The sequence below is a fragment of the Trachypithecus francoisi genome, unplaced genomic scaffold (genome assembly GCF_009764315.1).
Source record: "Trachypithecus francoisi isolate TF-2019V2 unplaced genomic scaffold, Tfra_2.0 Lachesis_group11, whole genome shotgun sequence".
Lineage (NCBI taxonomy): Eukaryota > Metazoa > Chordata > Mammalia > Primates > Cercopithecidae > Trachypithecus > Trachypithecus francoisi.
Window position 1 is genome coordinate 2,030,886 of NW_022681456.1, and position 19,432 is coordinate 2,050,317.

Sequence of the window (19,432 nt, forward strand, 5' to 3'; positions counted from 1 at the left end):
TCCTGCCTAGTAAATTTTAGTCAGACTGATTGTCTGCTCTCAAACCCTGTTTCCTGATGTTTATCAACAACAATGCGTGCACAGCAGGACAGGGAACCTCATTAGTATTTCCAGTTTTGCCCTAGCCTTGTGACCTTGCCCTGCCCATCTGCCTTGTGATATTGTTGCCCTTGAAACATGTGATCTGTGACCCACACCCTATTTGTACACTCCCTCCCCTTTGAAAATCACTAATAAAAACTTGCTGGTTTTACAGCTCAGGGGGCATCACAGAATCTGCTGACATTGGATGTCTGCCCCAGACACCCAGCTTTAAAATTTCTCTCTTTTGTACTCTTTCCCTTTATTTCTCAGACCGGCTGACACTTAGGGAAAATAGAAAAGAACCTATGTTGAAATATCAGGGGCTGGTCCCCCTGATAAGAGAAAAGGGGGATAAATTCATCTTTTAATCAGAAACCCACTCGTTCAGTAATGAACCCACTCCCACAATAGCAGCATTAACTCATTCACAAGAGCAAAGCACTCACAACCTAATCAGCTCCTAAGGCTCCACCTCGAACCTCTCAACCATTGCACTGGAAATTAAGTTACATGAACTTTGAGGGAAGCATTCAAACCACAGCAGTATGTGTCTGTCTGTATTTAGGTATCCGTATCTATGTATCTGTATCTCCATGTATCTACAGGCAGTTCCTAACTTAGGAAGGTTTGAGTAACAATTTTTCACCTTTACAGCGGTGTGAAAGCAATACACGTCAGTACAAACTGTACTCCGCAAACCTATACAACTAGTTTTTCACTTCCAGTATTCAATACATTTCATTTGATATTCAATATTACATTATAAATAGGCTTTGTGTTAGATGATTTCGCCCAACTCTAGGCTAACGTAAGAGTTCTGAGAATGTTTGAGGGAGGTTAGGCTATGATGTTCTGTAGGTTTTATGTATTAAATGCATTTTCAATTTATGATTTTTCTGCTTACGATGAGTTTATCAGGAGTTAATTCCATTGTAAGTTCAGCAGCATCTGTATGTATCTGTATCTACATTTATGTTTTCTGTACCTATGCATCTATAGCAATGCATCTCTCTCTGTATCTGTATTTGTATCTGTATCCATGTATCTGCCTATATTTATATCTGTATCTGTTTGTATCTGTGTATCGGTCTCTATGGATCTGTTTGCATCTATACCTCTGTATATATGTCTGTAACCATATCTCTAACTGTCTCTATACAGACATATAGCTACCCTGATTTCTCCCCAAGGGAGACAAAGATTTTAAATCAAAGAGACTCCTTCTCTTCCCCAGACCTGGAGGCACTTTCCTTCTTTCCTCAGTGGGGCCAGCAGAGAACAAGCCATTTTGAAGGCTCAGGCTAAAGTGCCCCTGACATCCAGAGAGTCCCTGTTCTTTGGGGAAATGGGGTGTCTAGGCTCTGTGGCTTCTGGAAAATCAGGTGTTATGGGCCGAACTCTGTCCCCTCAAATTTATATGCTGAAGCCCTAAGCCTCTGTACCTAAGAACAAGACCATTTGGAGACAGGTTCTTTAAAGAAGTAATTATGCTAAAAGGAGGTCACTAGGGTGAGCTTTAATCCAATGACTGGCCTAAGCAGTCATTTATTTTAAGAGGAGATTAAGACGCAGATACACAGAGTGAAAACCACGTGAGGACTCAGGGGAAAGACAGTTATCTACGAGCTAAGGAGAGAGGCCTCGGGAGAAACCAACCCTGGCGACCTCCTCGATCCTGGACTTCTGGCTTCTAAAACTGTGAGAAAATAAATTTAAGCTGTGCAGGCTGTGGTCCTGTGTTACGGCAGCCCTACAGACGAAGACACCAGGGAATGCTGGGCCTACGGGCATGTCCGCACTTTAACTGGAATCCCAGAGTGAACGAAAAGCCATTTCCCTGCCTTATAGCAGAGAACAATTTGAGAAGGGACAGTGGGCAGTGTGTGTGTTTGGCAGTAGATGCCTGGTGGGGGGTGTTACTGGAAGTGGCTCGGCTCTGCCCTTTTCTCCTCAACCCTAGGCCCAGCAGGCCCCACAGTGACCCTTTGCTGTCTCCCAAATTCTTGCCTGTTCAGGATGAACTTTGCCAGGACACAGGGAAACTGCATGTCCTAATGCAAACACACAGCTTCCTAAAAGTTTTTAATTTTCAAATTATGCAGGCAATACATGGGTGTTTTTAGATGCATATAATCTTAAAGCACATACTCCCCAAACCCAAACCTCTCCTTAGGGAACCATTATTTTGTGTGCATCTGTCCGGGCATTTTCTTATTCAGTTATATGCTCACATGTGAGTATGTACCCATATAGAGCTTTTAACTTTTAAAAAAAATAGGGTCATGCAATACTTGTTATCCCAAAACCTGCTTTCTTCATCTGGAAATAAGGCTGAGGTCTTGTGCGTAAATGAGGAATTGACCCAGATGGCACAAACCCTGGGATCCTCTGAAGAGATGACAGGGACAAGACCCCCAATCCCCCTCCACAGCGTTCCCCACAGGGGTCGGCTGGAACCTCCATGGCACCCCCTGGCCCAGAGGTTGATATGCTTTCTGCCAAGAGCCAGTTAGTATTTTTGGCTTTGCAGGCCATGCAGTCTTTGTTGCAACTATTCAGCTCAGCTGTTTTAGCCTGAAAGCAGCCACAGACAACAAGCAAATCAATGGACATGGCTGTGTCCCAGAAAACTCAATCTACAAAGGCAGGTAGTGGGCCACACTGCTGCAGTCTGCTGACCTCCGCACTTGAATCTGGAATCTTTTACGGCTGCCCCATTCAGCTCTTGCTTCCCTTCCAATCTGCCTGTTGCTCCCAATGTCCCAGGAGGGCATGAGGACCTCAAGCCAGCTGTGCTGAGAATCATCTGGAAGATTCTAAAGGCCGAGAAGCCGAAACTTCAGGAGGTGGAGCTCAGGCAGAAACAGTCTTACAGCTTCCCACAGCCGGGCGCAGTGGCTCAGCCTGCAGTCCCAGCACTTCCGGAGAGCGAGGCCGCAGTGGCTCACGCCTGCAGTCCCAGCACTTCCAGAGAGCGAGGCAGGTGGATCACCTGAGGTCAGGAGTTGGAGACCAGCCTGGTCAACATGGTGAAACCATCGCTACTAAAAATACAAAAATTAGCTGGGCTCGGTGGCACCTGCCTGTAGTCCCAGCTGAGGCAAGATAATTCCTTGAACCCGGGAAGCGGAGGTTGCAGTAAGCCAAGATCATGCCACTGCACTCAGGCCTGGGTGACAGAGCAAAGACTGTCTCAAAAAAAAAAAAAAAAAAAAAACTCCCCAGGCCATTCAATTATGTAATGAGTTTGAGGACTTGTTCTGTCCTCCAGGAATGATGGCCACTGACAACAAGGAGTTGGGTGGGGATGGGGCCCTGAAGGTAACGTCCCCTCAGCAATGACAAAAGGGACTCTAGTGAAGCTGGGAGACACAGGGGTGGTGGGTTCCTGGCGCTGGGCCCCATGCCGTGTGGGTGGCGAAGGAGCCAGGCAGAGCCACCCTGGAACCCCAGCTGTCACTGACCACAGTGAGACATGAAAGCCAGATGACCAGGGCAATGTCTGAGGAAGGGGCCTGTTCTGCCCAGGCCCTACGGTTCTAGAGGGTTTAAGTCAGTAGAGAGAGAGAACAAAACAGCAGCAGACTTGAATACAACTTCCCCTTCCCACCCTCTGTCACTGAAGGTCCTTTAAACCCCCTCCCATCTGACCATGCTCCAGCCAGGAGTTTGATGACCCAGGGGCCTGGAGTCTGTTCTGAAAGCGTTTCTGCATTTTGGTTGACAGAATTAGTCGTCCTCCCAGACGCCCAGGGAGTGCGAGGACCTCTCACTGAAGCCTCTGCCACTCTTTAAAGGGTGGAGTTGGTAAAGCGATGGCAGGTGATCCTCGCGCAGCCCTGGGGAGGCGCTGCGGCCCCCCGACCCTAAGAGCTCAACCGCACAGCCCCAAAGGTCCCCTCTGCAGCCGACAGCGATTCACTGAAAGAAACCAGCCCTCGCAGCTCTGCAGACGCTGAGGGAGGCTCTGATGCCACAAGCCTTTCCCTTGCGACCGCTCTGCCTGCACAAAGACTCCTGCCCCTCGGTGGGTGGCGCCCCGCCCAACGCCCCCGGGCCCCTGATGCGCCTCAGCCCAGGGAGCTGCTCCAGCTCGCTGCGGGGTCCTGACCCCACCTGCACACGGAACACCTGGGCCAGGACGCGCAGCCCGGGCCCAACCAGGCAGGGCCCTCAGAGACAGGGACGTGGAGGCACAGAGGAGAAAGCACAGCCTCTGCTGAGGTCACCCCTCTGATCACGACCCCACCACGCCAACAGCTCCTGACGCCCACCGGTGCTAACTGCGCAATGAAATCACGTGGGGCAGATCTGGCCAATCATTCCACTCCATCCCATTTCCCTGATTGGTTCTGGGGCAGAAACGACTCACCACAGCCAATGAGAACCAGCCTGGGGCTTGCGCTGGGAGTGCTGGGGAAAGCCTCCGTTTCCATCCCGGGAAGCAGAGATAAGAGAGGAGCCTCATCCCAGCGCAGGTGCAGGAGCCCTGGGCCCAGCCTCCCCACAGATGGGCCTGACTCAGGAGCCCGTAAATCCCCATCCGTGTTTAAACTCTGAGTTGGGGCCGGGCACAGTGGCTCGCGCCTGTAATCCCAGCACTTTGGGAGGCAGACGAGGGCAGATCACCTGAGGTCAGGGAGTTCGAGACCAGCCTGGCCAACATGGTGAAACCCCGTCTCTACCAAAAATACAAAATTAGCTGGGCATGGTGGCACGTGCCTGTAATCCCAGCTACTCGGCAGGCTGAGGCAGGAGAATCGCCTGAACCCAGGAGACAGAGGTTGCAGTGAGATCCCGCCACTGCATTCCAGCCTGGGTGACAAAGCCAGACTCCGTCTCAAAAAAACAAAAACAACAAACTCTCAGTTGGGTTTTCTGTCACTTGCAAACCACTGTAACTATTATGTGTGGTTCCCCGGAGGCTTCTGCTGAGATTCCCCTCTGCAGCCTTAGAGTCCTGGTGACTCTGAAGCAAGGAGTGAGCCGGCGGGTGAGAAGGTACCGTAGGATGGGGAAGGATCAGCCCGCGCCTGTGCTGTTCTCAGGGCTGTGCGCCTGCACCTGCCGCCTCAGCTGGAAGAGCCCTGGGCCTTCTGAGTGGACCCGCCTGGAAAGCACCGCCTTCCTGAGCGTTCAGAGAAATAAGACCCTCAGTCACTGGCCCAGAGGAGCCCTAGCGAGGAGTGACCAAGGAACGCCACCGCATCCTTCAGAAGACCCTCAGGAAGCCCCGTGCCATCTCCAGAGCCCAGCACCCTCTCCTCCTGCCCCTCCCCAGCCCCACTCTGCGCCCACAAGGGCAGGAAACGTACCACGATGACAAACAGTGCAGGGGCTACAAAGGCCCAGATGGCGCCACTCCCCAACGACAGCCAGCAACTGCGGAGGGAAGCAGAGCCGTTACTTCAACCACCTCCTTCCACCTGCCAGCATACCTTCATCCAAAAGTAGTTGCTCAGGTGATGTCTTTCTCAGCTACAGGGTCCACCTGGGGCAGCCACACAACATTCCCAATCCCTGCAAATGTACTTTTATCCATGATGATCCCACGTCTCATTCTTGGAAAGGATTTTCCAGGTTTGCAGACCAGGACAGCAACCTCTGGAGAGTTTAGCCAAAATCCAAAATAGATTTTAATTTCATTATGAAGTAGACCTTTGCTGGGGACTGGCTTTCCTGCAGAGCACTTCAAATATGACCCAAGAGGGGCCTTCTGCGAGGGATGACCATACCGATGAGTCGTCAGTGACACAGCACCTGACCATTCCCATACGCCCAAAGCTCGGGGTCAGTTCCACTCCCTCAGTGCCCTTCAACTGAGAGGAAAGGTTCCAGAGGGTCCTAGTGATTGCTCTGATGTCCTGAGAGGAGGGTCCGGTTTGAGGATCTAGCCTCTGAGAAGTGATGCCCAGAACTCAGGCAAAAAAAAAAAAAAAAAAACAGGTCAGCTCCTTCACAATTTCATCTGCAGAGCCTATGGCACTGTCAAGAGCCTAAGATTCCCTAGGTCGTCTCATCTTCTTGACTCCTGGGACACTGTTTCCCAAGGACCTGGAGTGCCTTTAATTGGATCTGGGCAGGTGCGTGGTGCAGTCCTCACTGGCACACAATGTGGTGTCTCCCTGGGGCTGGCTTATTTCACTCCCTCGGTGACTGCTCACTGAGCAGCAGGTCTGCCCCAATGCACAACAAACTCCATCTCATTTAATCCTATGCTGCCCCTGAGGTGGGCGCTATGATCACTCCCATCCTGCAGATGAGGAAGCTGAGCCCCAACCATAGCGTTGGTTGAGAAGTGACTTCACTGTGGGCAAACTGCCTCCCTGCCCCCATTCCTCCCTGAACCTCCCAGACCAGGAGACAGCAAATGCCCCAAAACAAGTGACAGCACCTGCAAGAGGCTCATTCATGGCTGCACACCCAGAGTGTGGAGAGGAGAAACCTCTCATCTGAGGATGCACCGTTTAAAAGGAAAATGCCTTTGGGAGGCCGAGATGGGCGGATCACGAGGTCAGGAGATCGAGACCATCCTGGCTAACACGGTGAAACCCCATCTCTACTAAAAATACAAAAAATTAGCTGGGCGTGGTGGTGGGCGCCTGTAGTCCCAGCTACTCGGGAGGCTGAGGCAGGAGAATGGCATGAACCCAGGAGGCGGAGCTTGCAGTGAGCTGAGATCCGGCCACTGCACTCCAGCCTGGGCGACAGAGCGAGTGAGACTCTGTCTCAAAAAAAAAAAAGGAAAACGCACCGCAAGTCTGAACGGTACCTCTGCAAAGGTGCGATTCAAACCAGGCTCTCTGGAGAGTGGGATGCTTCTGCCAAGAGAGAGACTGCTTTCCAGCATTTCATGCAGAATTTTAAGTCAACAAGGGGCTTCTGATGGATACCCTATCCTGTTCAGAAACCCGGTGAGCTTCCTGAACCTGGCTGCTGCTGCCTGGCTTTCGGGCAAGAGTGTGGGAAGAGGCTTATAATAGAGTCAGACCCTGGGACTCAGGACTGTGGGTGAGCCCAGCATCCCCAAGCTCTAGATGCGATAAAAGGGAAGAAATGTCATCGAGCTGTGTTTGAGGAGAACATTCTTCTTCTAATTAGTCCCTCAACTTCTAACAGCATCCAGAATTGAAAGGATGGGCCAGAACAGTGGTCTGCGTAACCACGCCTGTTTCAATGTGCTCTCAAACACTGCCTTCTACGAATGCTTCGCCTTCAGGGAACCTGCACCAACGTGGAAAGGCTGGATTTCTCCCAGTTTCACTATTCGTCTGTACTATTATCTCATTTGAAGCTGTGAAACTGCCCAGCTTCCTTTCTGTTTGTAAGCACCGGCAATATTTATCTTCCACGTTTTCACTCAGTGGTTTCTCAGCTTGGCTGGAACAGGCAGCAGCTTCCAAGAGACATTTGAGTGAAAGCTCTTTAACTCGTAAGGAAAGAAAATCCTATTTCTGGAACCTGAACAGCTGATCTGGTCCCACAGCACCATCCCATCCTCTTCCTGACACAACTGTGGACCCATGAGCTGCATTTCAAGTGGCAACAGGAGATACTGGACATCACAAGGTCCATTCCCTACTACCAAGCAACGGGACCGTCGAGACCACCTGCCTGGCACACAGCAGGCCCCATGCACTCCACCATGCAGGTACCTGCCCCGCTGTCAGTTACAGTCTGCACGGGGCCCTTGCTGACCACCCCAAGAAAGGGTGAAAGGGTCACAATTCAGCCTCCATGGATGACCAGAGCTGTGTCTGAGAAGACCACATGGGTGAAAAATTTCAAGCAGAAACTCCTGCAGCCCCCTGCTCTTCCTGGAGGCACTCTGTACTCTTTGGTGCTAGTTCCAAGACCCAAAAATGTCCAGAGCACAGCTGGGTTATTTCTCCCTCTCCCTGGACCACGACTTTCTCACTGCCTGGGCTTGTGGGAGCCAGCTTTGCACAGCACCCCTGCACCCAGAACCGCACAGGCAGGCAAGAGCCACGGGGCTCCTCACCACAACCGGTTCCACGGAACGCCTGCCAAAAGCAAGGCAAAGCCCTGCACTTACTTGTTGCTTGTTCCGTAACTGTCCATGGCAAACGACAGTGAAATGATGCAGATCAGAAGAGGAAAACCTGCAGAAGATCAGAGAATATCATGTTCACTTGCTCCAGTTTTCTTCCCTCCCTCCCTCCTCCCTGCTCCCTCCCTTCCTTTCTTCATTCCTTGTACACCTGATATATGTATACAGAGGGGGAACTATGTGCTACTTGCCAGGACACAGAACAGCCCCTATCCTCAAAGAACTTTTAGTCTAAACAAAGGAGTAACACACACTCACACTCATACTATGTTCACACTTACGTACTAGACAAGAAGTGTATGAGTCTTCATCAAAACAAACCATGTGGGTGAGATGTGGCGTTGTGACTGGCAGGAAGGGAAGCTCAGCTTGGTCTATCTAGACCTGTGGTTCTCAACCAGGGCCAAGGTGGCCCCACAAGAGACAACTGGCAATGGCTTAAGTCATCTAGAGTTGTCATAAGGGGATAGAATCAGGCAGGCAGAGGCCAGGGCTCCTGCTAAACACCCTACAAGAGTCACCCAGCCCAAGTATCCACAGTGTTGGTTGAGAAGTCCTGTTCTAGAGCAGCAGGGAAAAGGTGGGAGATCAGCTGGGACTAAGGGGACACTGGATACGGCTGACTTTGCCACGCACACAGTCCACATTCTTATAGTGTTTGAGCCTATAATTTCCTTAGGGAATCCATCACACTCCATCTTTCCATGAGGTCCAGGTGGGCTGGTTCCTTCCTGGCTCTGAGGCATGTGACCCAGGACTGGCTGACTGGAACATCAAATTCCCCAGCCACAGCTATTGGTTCAAAGATGAACATGTGACCCTGGCTGGCCCAATGAGACTCAATCAAGGGCTTTCTTCAAAACTGTGGAGAAGAAACTCTCTTTTCCACCGAGCGAGCCCCTAAAAGGATAAGGATGTCAGTGAGCTTGGGGTCCAGGCAGCCATTTTGGCACCACGAGAGATTACGTGGCTCCAACACACAGGAGATCAGATCTGAGAGATGGAAAAAGAAGACAAAATCTTGATTATATTACTTAAGCTCAAGGATCAAGCCATATCTGAAGTCCAACATCTTGGAACTTTTTTGTTATATGAGCCATTACATTCCCTTTTTGCCTTAGCCAGTTCAAGTTGGATTTCTATTACTTGAAACTGAGTGTGACAAATTAAATGTGTTTAATATTTGACAAAGCCAAGTGAGACTTTTGGGGGTGGTGATAGAAGGGAGGTCCATGAATGAGGTAGAAAGCATCTGGATCACAGCAGTCCCCAGAGCTTCGTCATTCTGCAACGAAAACACTGTATGGTCAAACTACTTTCAGAAACTCACCTAACCCAAATCTGAACTGGCCTCTACGTTCACTTTTAAAGTGCAGAGGTTTTGTGTGCTAATGTGTCTCATGACTCTCCAAAAGGAAGATCGCATTGCAGCACTTCTCAAGCTCAGCCATCCATGGAATTTGTCTGGAAACATGGCTCTGCCTCCACATGCACCTGTGAGCTTTGAAACAGATCCTGCACGAATGGGAATCTGTTGCTGAAAAGAACACACTTCTGGTTACTCAGAAAGTGGGGCATCGTCCACGGGGCCTGCTCTGGTGCAGCCACCCTGAGCACAGCAGTCTCTGTCCTCTGCTCCCTCTGCCGGGAAGGATGGGAGAGAGATGGAGAGACTCTGTCCTCTGCTCCCTCTGCCGGGAAGGATGGGAGAGAGATAGAGAGACTGCAAAGGACCAGCTCCTTACTCCACCCCGAACCTTTTCCACAGGAGGATACTCAAGAGAAGCAGCTCCTGGCACATCTCGGATTCCTGGGATAGCAGCGCGGGGGATGGAAGCCCACAAAGAGCTTGCGGCTCTCTGCCTCAGTAGCTGAGGTCACACAGGTTCTTGGAGATTTCTGCTCCAGAGGAAGGAGGAGGAGGGAAGGTGGCTCCTGGCACCCACCCCCGGCTCTAGCACCCGCCCGAGTGCCTCCAGGCCACAGTCCTCCAGTGCCCTCTGCGGGCAGAGTACACACCGTGCCTGCCCTTCCAAATGCCAGGGTTTGGATTTTAAGTTAATTACCCTGGAAAGACATTTCCTGAATAGCCTTGTCTCTGAAATACTTTGTTTTAAATGTCAAAAGGATTTAAATGCATTACAGAATGTCTGGGCAATAAAGTTGTCCAGAAGGAGACGAGGCGGCCTCTGTGGAAGAGGTGCACAGTTGGGGCCCAGCAGTGACTGTGGGCCTTTGTCATCTGGTCACTCTGAGTTTCCCTATGTGAGCTCCGCTGCCATTTCTTCCCCTGCATCGACCCCTGCGTCCGGCAGAGGCCAAGCCACGGGCAGGGGACAAAGGGTCTGTCTGAGAACAGGGTGAGCCCCGCCGTCTGCTTCCTCCAAAATGAGCTGCAGAAGCTAAGAAGTCTGCGTGAGTGAGTTTATGGGGCTTTTTAAGAAGAAAACATTCCTAAGTGGGAGGATAAGGAGAGGGGCAGTAGGATGGAGAAGGCAGTGAGTGGGAAGAGCGTGGCTTTGGGGCCAGATGACACCTCGTTCTATTCCTGGGGCTGCCCGGGACCAGCTGTGCAGCTGCAAGGAACCAGCTGAAATTCTGTGCTCAGACCGTGGGAACGGAGTGAGTGCCTTCATCATTAGGACGTGAGGATGACATACGCTGTCTCTGCATCATGAGCCCCTCGATGATGAAGCTAATCCTGCAATAATCTCTATCATCCACCAGCTCAGACCTCACCCCTTTCCCACCGCTGCTGTCGTCTGAAACTCTCACGCAGTAACCCGGGCAGACCTGGAACGTGCTTCTGCCGACAATTTAAGTCCCTCTGGCCCTGTCATCAGAGACGTTTACGTTGTGTGCTCCTCTTTGCAACACGGTGACCTTTAGAGGGACCAGACAGGTGCTGTCCTTGGCATCTGCCCCTAAGATTCAGGGGCAGGTGAGGAGCATGTGTTGAGAGATTAACCGAGGTGGGTGAAGCGAAGGCCTGGGAGGACAGGCACAGGGGCAAGGTGTCCCGACAGATCGGGTGGAGGGAGACAATACCAAGAAACGGTGGAAGTCACTGGTGCCACCTATTTCCAGATGCCCCACATGTGGGCATAGGGGAGGTCCACACTCCTGCCCCGTGGGGCTCGAGGCCATGGGGCTGGCTCTGGGCACTGAGTTGTGTACAGAAGCGACATGTGACTTATGGGCTGAGCACATGATTTCCAGTGCAGTGGCCTCTCTGACCCCTTCCCTTGCACAGCATCCAGCCATGGCTTGAGGTGGTGCCTTCTCCATCTGCCTGGGCTCTTCACTGTCCACCACCACTAGCCACCGTGGAGCTGTCACGTGCACAGGAAAATGACATTTGTTCTTTAAAACCAAGGAGGGATGGAAGCTGTTTGTTATCGCAGCCTTGCCAGCCTGCCCTGACTGATCCCCCTCCTGTGATCGTGGCATTATGCAATCTCCCTGGAATGAAAATGCAGCTTCAGAGAAAGAGGGGGCCTGGAACTAAGATTAAGTTTTGTCCCCAGAGGAATAGGAGTTCACAAAAGAAACTAAGTTGCAATAAAGAAAAATAAAACGAGTTACATTCCCTTCACCTCTGAATGTGCAATCAGAGTTTCTTGTCTGCTTCAGTGACGTGTAAATTCTCCAATGCTTGTCACTCTGCTCTCCTGGCTTCCTTGTGGGCTCCTTGAGGACAGAGGTTATCTGTCCCTCCCTTCAGAGTTCCTAGCACAAGTCTAGTAGTCAACAACACCTTAAGGTAAGGTGTGGATGTGATGCCCCCACCACCCCACCTCAGCTTCAGAACAGTCTCTAGGTTTCCAAAAAATAATATTGCTCAAAAACTAGAGTAAGGCCAGGGTGAAATCTGCAGGAAGAAGCCACTCTCCCAGGGGCTCCCCCCGCCATGCTCTGGGTGGGCCTCCAGCTCCTTCATTAAAAACTGAAGGTCGAGAGAGCCCAACTGCCTGCAGACCTCCGACTTCAGCTTGTAGCCAGCTCCAATCCATTTGGAATGAAAGACACAGTTCTTGAGCTCCTGATGAAATTAATTAAGGGAAAGCTGACAGGGAGATAGATGGAGGTTGCAGGACTCACAGAACCAGCCAGCGCTCCATTTGCAGAGAACTGTGTCAGGGACTACAAGCTCAGTCTCCTCCTGGAGCCGCACTGGTATCAGAAAACACACAGTTCCAGTCACTGTTGTCAAGGAGGAATATAAACTCAGGGCATCAGATCTCCTCATTTTTCAAAAGAACTTTGTAATCTTGTGTAAAATCCCTCAATCTTAAAATATTGGCAAATATTTCATTTTTTCCCTTTAGTATTGTGCAGATCAAATAAAACATCCTTCCAGGCTAGACTGGTTTAGATTCTCTGTCTGTCACACACGCACCCCAACCCTATCCCATCGGCGACACAGACAGCCCCATACAGAGATTCCTCTCACTCTAGCAACAAATCCTACAGACACTTTTCGTTCACCCCAGCTGTCTCTTCTGTGGCTTACGGAGAGTGTGTGTGTGCATGCACACATGCACATATGCCTCTAGATTACATGACTGTATCCATAAAGAAACTATAATAAACTATAGATGGTTGGCTGTAAATCACCCTCTAAATCCTCCCTGATGAGGTCAGATATCATCGGAAGGAGCAGCTCTCCTCTCTGGGGCATCACAGAGGCCTGAAGAAGCGGGTCACTCGTGACCTGGAGGGAGGGCAGAGGACACTGGCCTCAGGACGAGTGTGTGCAAAAGCATCCTCGTGATGATACAGCGTGAGCAGCGAGACAGGACAGAGGACATCCGTGTGACTGGGGGAGCTCCCTGCATGACCAGCAGCAGTCTGGAAGTGGCTGCCCAAGTGGCCTCTTCAGTCTCCCCAGGGAGCCATGAGGGGAGCACAATTTATCTCCACTTAATCCTCAAATAAATTACATTTGCCAACTCAAAGCACAAAGTAAGCCTGTTTACCTGCTACTTGCATAATGAAGACTGTGAAAATTAAATGTATTCGAAAGAAGCAGCAGGTCCCTCATGTCTGGTCAACGTTCCACAACAACTGTGAGAATGCTGAGTGTCAACGCACAGCCCGGCCCACAGCTCCAGTGCCCACTGGGACTCCTTGGGATGGGCAAGGGCAAAGCTCAGCAAGGAAGCCTCGTCACTGGGGAGCGGACTCCCAGAGTGACAGCACGAGCTGCTCAGCGGACCCCTCCCCAGAGACAGCATGAGCTGCTCAGCGGACCCCTCCCCAGAGTGACAGCACGAGCCGCTCAGCGGACCCCTCCCCAGAGACAGCATGAGCCGCTCAGCGGACCCCTCCCCAGAGTGACAGCACGAGCCGCTCAGCGGACCCCTCCCCAGAGACAGCATGAGCTGCTCAGCGGACCCCTCCCCAGAGTGACAGCACGAGCCGCTCAGTGGACCCCTCCCCAGAGTGACAGCACGAGCTGCTCAGCGGACCCCTCCCCAGAGACAGCTATCGCTGAAAAAGAAGTTTTTAAAAACATAATCATTTAAAGTCTCTGCACATTTTCCTAAGGGTATAGAGCAAATTAAGAAAAACTGGCTCAAGAAAATCTACTAAATCTCGTTAAGAAGACTGAGTCTGTGGCACTTCAGCCAAAACCTGCTTCCCTGCCCAGCTTGGTGTGACAGAGGCTCTGCTCCAAGCAGGTGTGGGCAAGAGGCAGGGCTCCACTCCCTCCAGCTCCCAGTCCAGGGCTGTGGTATGTCTCCAGGCTGGGGGAGGTGTGAAGGCTGCCCGCATTTCTCATTCCCCCAAACTTTGTGCTCTAGAAGCTCTAGTCCAGGTAAAAGCAGCTGAAAGGTTGGGACTCCCTTCCTCCTCCAACTCATAGTACGCAGGGTCTGTCCAGGTGTGGCAGGCTCGGAACCCTGGGGCCTCACTGCCCCCATCTCTGTTGACTCACAGGGCAGAGGTTCTACACTGGGAGAGACAAGCTCGGGAGATTTGAAGCTATTTCCCCCACCCAGTGCCCTGCATGAGAGGCAGACATGTCACTCCACAAAAAGTGGGCCACTGTCCTTGCCTGCAGCTCCAGAGCAGTACCTCAGGAATTCTTCCCAGGAAAAGAAGCTACCCATTAGGTTAGAGAACTCCAAAGTGCTCCCCATGGGAACCGATTTGAAACAGAGGGGAGAAGTTCAAGCCTAATGTAGTCTGGGGAAGAATGGAGCCTTTGCAGTAGGGAATGAAGAGGAAGCTGGTGGCTCCATGACAACACCAAGATAACCATATTCCGGCTGGTTTACGGGAGAGAGCCAGGGAAGAGACAGCTAAGAAGAGCCTTCCTGGGGTCAGAACAAACCTCAAAGACTGGCCTCAAAAACACCCCTACAAAGGGACCTGGAGTTAATTAGATCAAGCTATAAAGCAGCATGTGCCCCAAGCTATTGCTGGAAACAACAGAGCCATAGTCTGGCAATTAGTGGAACCTAACAGATGGTGTCATACAAACATAAGTCGAGAGCTTGAGAGACAGGCCATGGAAAGAGACAGCAGTGCCCTGCTAAAACCACTGTCATCCCAGGGTGACTGCACATGCCTGAGACTGCCCTCTGGGGAGTGACCTCAGAGGACTCACACCATCACACCACAAGGGAAACAGACCTTGCTAAATAGTCCAGCCAAGTTACTAAACAAATAAAGAAGCAGGCAGGGAGAAGCCACCGAAGGAGGGACTCTGTATCATCTAAGATGACAAGTCTTCAACAAAAAACTATGAGATATACAAAGAAACCAGGAAGTGTGACACATACATGGGAAAAATCTAGGCAACAGAAACTGCCTGTGAGAAGGCTCAGTTGTCATATTTATCAAAAAAAAAAAAAAAGACTTCAAAGCAATCATTATAAATATGTTCAAAGAACTAAATGAAACTATCGTTGAAAAAGTAAAGGACTGCATAACGACCCTGTCTCATCAAACACAGAATAGCAATAAAGAGATCACAATTCTAAAAAAAGAGCCAAATGGAAATTCTGGAGTTGAAAAGTATAATCACGGAAATGTTAAAACTCCACTAGAGGGTTCCAAAATAGATCCAAACTGACAGAAGAATCAGTGAACTTGAAGAGAGATAAAGAAAGATTACGTAATTTGAAGAACAAAGAAAAACAAGAACGAAGAAAAATCAAGAGTCTCTGAGAAATGTGGAACACCATGAAGCACACCAACCATTCATAACAGGAATATTAGAAAGAGAGGAGAGAGACAAAGGAACACAAAATGTATTTCAATAAATAATGGCTGAAATGTTCCCAAATTTGATGAAGATAATTAATCTAAGAAGCTCAATAAACACCAAAGCGTGGGCCAGGCACGGCGGCTCACGCCTGTAATCCCAGCCCTTTGGGAGGCTGGAGTGGGCGGACTGCTTGTGCCCAAAAGTCCAGGACCAGCCTGGACAACATGGAGAAACTCTGTCTCTCCAAAAATACAAAAATGAGCCAGGCATGGTGACATGTAACTGTGGTCCCAGCTACTCAAGAGGGTGAGGTGGAAGCATCACTTGAGGCTGGGAGGCGGAGGCTGCAGCGAGCGGTGCCACTGCACTCCAGCCTGGGTGATCGAAACCCTGTCACAAAAAGAAAAAAAAAAAAAGGTAAACACAATGAGATATACACCCAGTCACATCAGAGTTAAAGTGCTGAAAGACAAATAGGAAGAGAAAGTCTTGAAAGAATCAACAGAAAAACAATTCTTCAAATACAAGGGGCCCCAGTAAGATTAAGTCTTGACTTATTATGAGAGACAACAGAGCCAGAAGGCAGTGAGATGACGTAATCCAAGAACGAAAAGCAAGAAAGAATCTTATATCTGGAAAAACTACTTTTTAAAAATGAAGATGAAATAAAGGCATTTCCAGATAAACAACAACTAAATCTGTTGCTAGCAGACATGCCTTACAAGAGATAACAAAGAAAGTTCTCCAGGCTGAGAGCAAATGACCCCAGAAAGTAATCTTAACACACACAGAAACATATATACACATAGCAAGCAACAATACCAGATGGAAACTCAAATTCACAGGAAAAAAATACAGAGAACCAGAAATAGGAAATAAGAAGGTTAATACAACTATATAAATATATACTTGCTCTCCTTTTATCCCAGCTTCTTTAAAAGATACAAGATTAAAGTAATGTTATAAAAATGTATTATTGAATTGTGCCTTATACAAATGTAGTATGTATAACAATCATCACAGAACAAAAGGAAGAGAGAATATGCCTATATAAAAATAATGTTTGTATCTTGTAATTTAGTATAAATTTGGAATAGATTCTAATATGCTAAGATGTATATAGCAAGCATTAGGTCAATCGCTAGGAAAATAACCAAAGGAAGTGAAAAAATCATTAAGAGAATTAAAGTGTTACACTAGGAAATATTCACTTAATTCAAAAGAAAGAAGTAAAGGAAGAAGAAACAAAACAGACAGTAAACACATAGAAAACCAAGAGAAAAACTGTTGATGTGAATTCACCATATATATCATAACATTACATGTGCAAGGATTAAATGACCCAGCCAAAAGGCAGAAATTGACAGACAATTTTTAAAAATCCAATTGTATTCTGTTTACAGGAGATATGCCTTAGGTTCAAAGATACACATAAGTAGAAAGTAAAAGGATGGAAAATATATATACTCTGCAAATAGCAACTGCAAGAAAGCTGGAGTGGCTCTACTAATCATATGGGACAAACAGACTTTAAAACAAAACAGAAGGAGATGAAGAGATGTTTTATCAATGCAAAAGGGTTGATTCGTCAGAAAGATGTAAGTATCAACATATATGTACCTAAAAACAGAACCCTAAGCGACAGGAAACAACATCAACAAATTGAAGGGAGAAATAGACAATACAACAAATGGTGACTTCAATACTTCAGTAATGGACAGAACAACTAGAAAAAAGATCAGTGAGGAAACAGAAGACTTGAACAACACTATAAACCAACTTAGGCCTAACACGTATCTGGAGGCCACTCCATCCAACAGCAGAATACACATTCTTCTCAAGGGCATATGGAACACTTTCCAGGATAGATACTTGCTAAGACATAAAACAAACCTTCATACAGTTAAAAGGACTGAAATCATACAAAATATGCTGTCTTTCCACAATGAAATAAAATTAGACATCAATAATAGAAAAAAGTGAGAAACTCATGAATATGTGCAAATTAAACAACACAATAATCAATGGGTCAAATAAAAATTAAATAAATTTGAAAATACTTTGAGATGAATTTAAAACGAAGGCACAAATGAAATATACAGGATGCAGTTAAAGCAGTGGGAAGAAGAAAATATATCACTATACATGCCTATATTAAAAAAGAAAATCTCAACTCAGTAACCTCAACTTTCACTTCGGCACACTGGAAAACAAGAAGAAACTAAAGCCAAAATAAGCAGAAGAAAGGAAAGAATGAAGATTAAAGCAGAAATTAAAGAAACAGATAATAGAAAAACAAAAAAGAAAATCAAACGAAAAGTTGGTTCTTTGAAAAGATCACCAAAATTGATAAATCAAGTCAGGAAGGTTGGAAATGTTTCCAAGTGATGTGGAATTTTTGCCTTTGATTAGCCAGTGGATTCTCCTTCCTAGCTGGGTCTCTAGGAGGCGCCAAGAAGCATATGAAGATGAAAGCACATCTGACTTTCCCTATCCCATCCTATCAAACCCCATTTCCACCTCCCCCCATCCCCACCTGCCCCTTCTGTCCCCACTTCCACCTGTCTCATCCTGTCCTGCCTGCCCCATCCCCACCTATCTCTTCCTGTCCCTTCTGCCCTGCCATCCCACCTGCCCTGCCCCACCTACCCCATCCCATCCCATAGTAGTAACGGTGCTTGCTGTCCTCCGACCCAAAGACCTTGATCACCATGCTGTAGAGGTGCAGCCCTTCCACCAGCATCCATGCGAAGGCACTCAGGAAGAAGTAGTGTAGGAGCACGGCCATCACCCGGCAGGGGGTCTAGGATTTAACCAGAGATGGGAGGTGAGACAGCCCAGGGTGGGCCCTGGGCGTGGCTATGGTCCCAGCCTCCCAGTATCGTGGCCTGGGGGGTCTTTTGGTCATGTGACCACGTTTCTTCCCAGGGTATCTTCCTGTTGCTCAGGCCCAGGGATTTGGGTGCAGCACGTGACTCATGGCTAGCCAATCACAGTACCATGTTGTCCCCAGGGATGGTGATTGTTTCAGGAGAGTGCACAGGACTCAGGCCCAACCAATCAGCAAAACTATCCATTCCTTGCAACAGGATTGGCTCAGGGATGGGCACATGACTCACCTGGTCCAATCAGGGTGGATACTGGGGCTAAGATGGGGACTATGGAAGAGTTGCCCTCCCCTCAAGTGAGGACTGGAACAGGGAACTTTGGAAGCCATGTGGCTCCCAGGGAGGTGTGGAGCCTGCTGCCTGCCATGTGGCTGAACCCTAGATGCTGAGACTTCTAGTTCTAACTAAATTGACTGCAGCTTCCAAGTTGTAGTTACCCAGAACTGAAAGAGGCTCAGACAACCATGCTGCTCCACAGGCTTCCCCTCAATAGGGCTCAGGGACAGACAGGCAGGGCCTTGGGGACCTCTTCATTCCTCCCCTGTGGCCCAGAGGCCCCAGGTGCCCAGGATGGAGAGAGGCAGGCCCTGAACTGTGCAGCCTCAGATCCTCCTGGGGCTCCACCCCTCTGCTCCCCGTGAGTCCAGGTGCTGGGAACAGCCAGGGCTTGTCCCTTAGCTCTAGATAAAAGTGCAGGGAACCAGAGCCCAGGAAGGAACACAAGCCAAGGACCTCAGGACAACCCAGCTCTGCTGGTGCTCCAAGTTGTGTCCTTCAGATGTGCCCAAGTCAGTTCTCAGAGAAGGAATGTATGAGCCACTAAATGTGTTCTTGTCATCATGATCTGTTACATATAGATAAAAAATAAGACACACCTATTATTTTTGTTGGCTCAGTGACCCCTGGCCCCGTGTCTTCCAGGACCAGCTGCCCCTTTCCCTTGGGGAGCAGACCCTCCCTACCCAAGAGGCTCGGGTGGGACCAACGACTACAATCATCCTCTCCCATCTGGCACAAAGGTTTACCCTGTAGGCACACCCCTCAAACAGGACCGATCAGAGCCCTTCCCTGGGATTCAGACACAGGTCTCTGGGAGAGCGGGACCAATCGGAGCCCTTCCCTGGGATTTAGACACAGGTCTCTGGGAGAGCAGGGCCAATCGGAGCCCTT

At 49.2% G+C, this 19,432-nt stretch overlaps 1 protein-coding gene across 1 annotated transcript in view; it reads right to left on the reverse strand.

The window, feature by feature from the left end:
- The window catches only part of ADGRD1 (adhesion G protein-coupled receptor D1), a 224,765-nt gene that overhangs the window by 15,120 nt on the left and 190,213 nt on the right, over nt 1–19,432 (reverse strand). Inside the window, 3 exon segments of the mRNA XM_033220087.1 lie at nt 5,400–5,466; nt 8,141–8,207; nt 18,024–18,177. Coding sequence (XP_033075978.1) covers nt 5,400–5,466; nt 8,141–8,207; nt 18,024–18,177 — 288 coding nt within the window.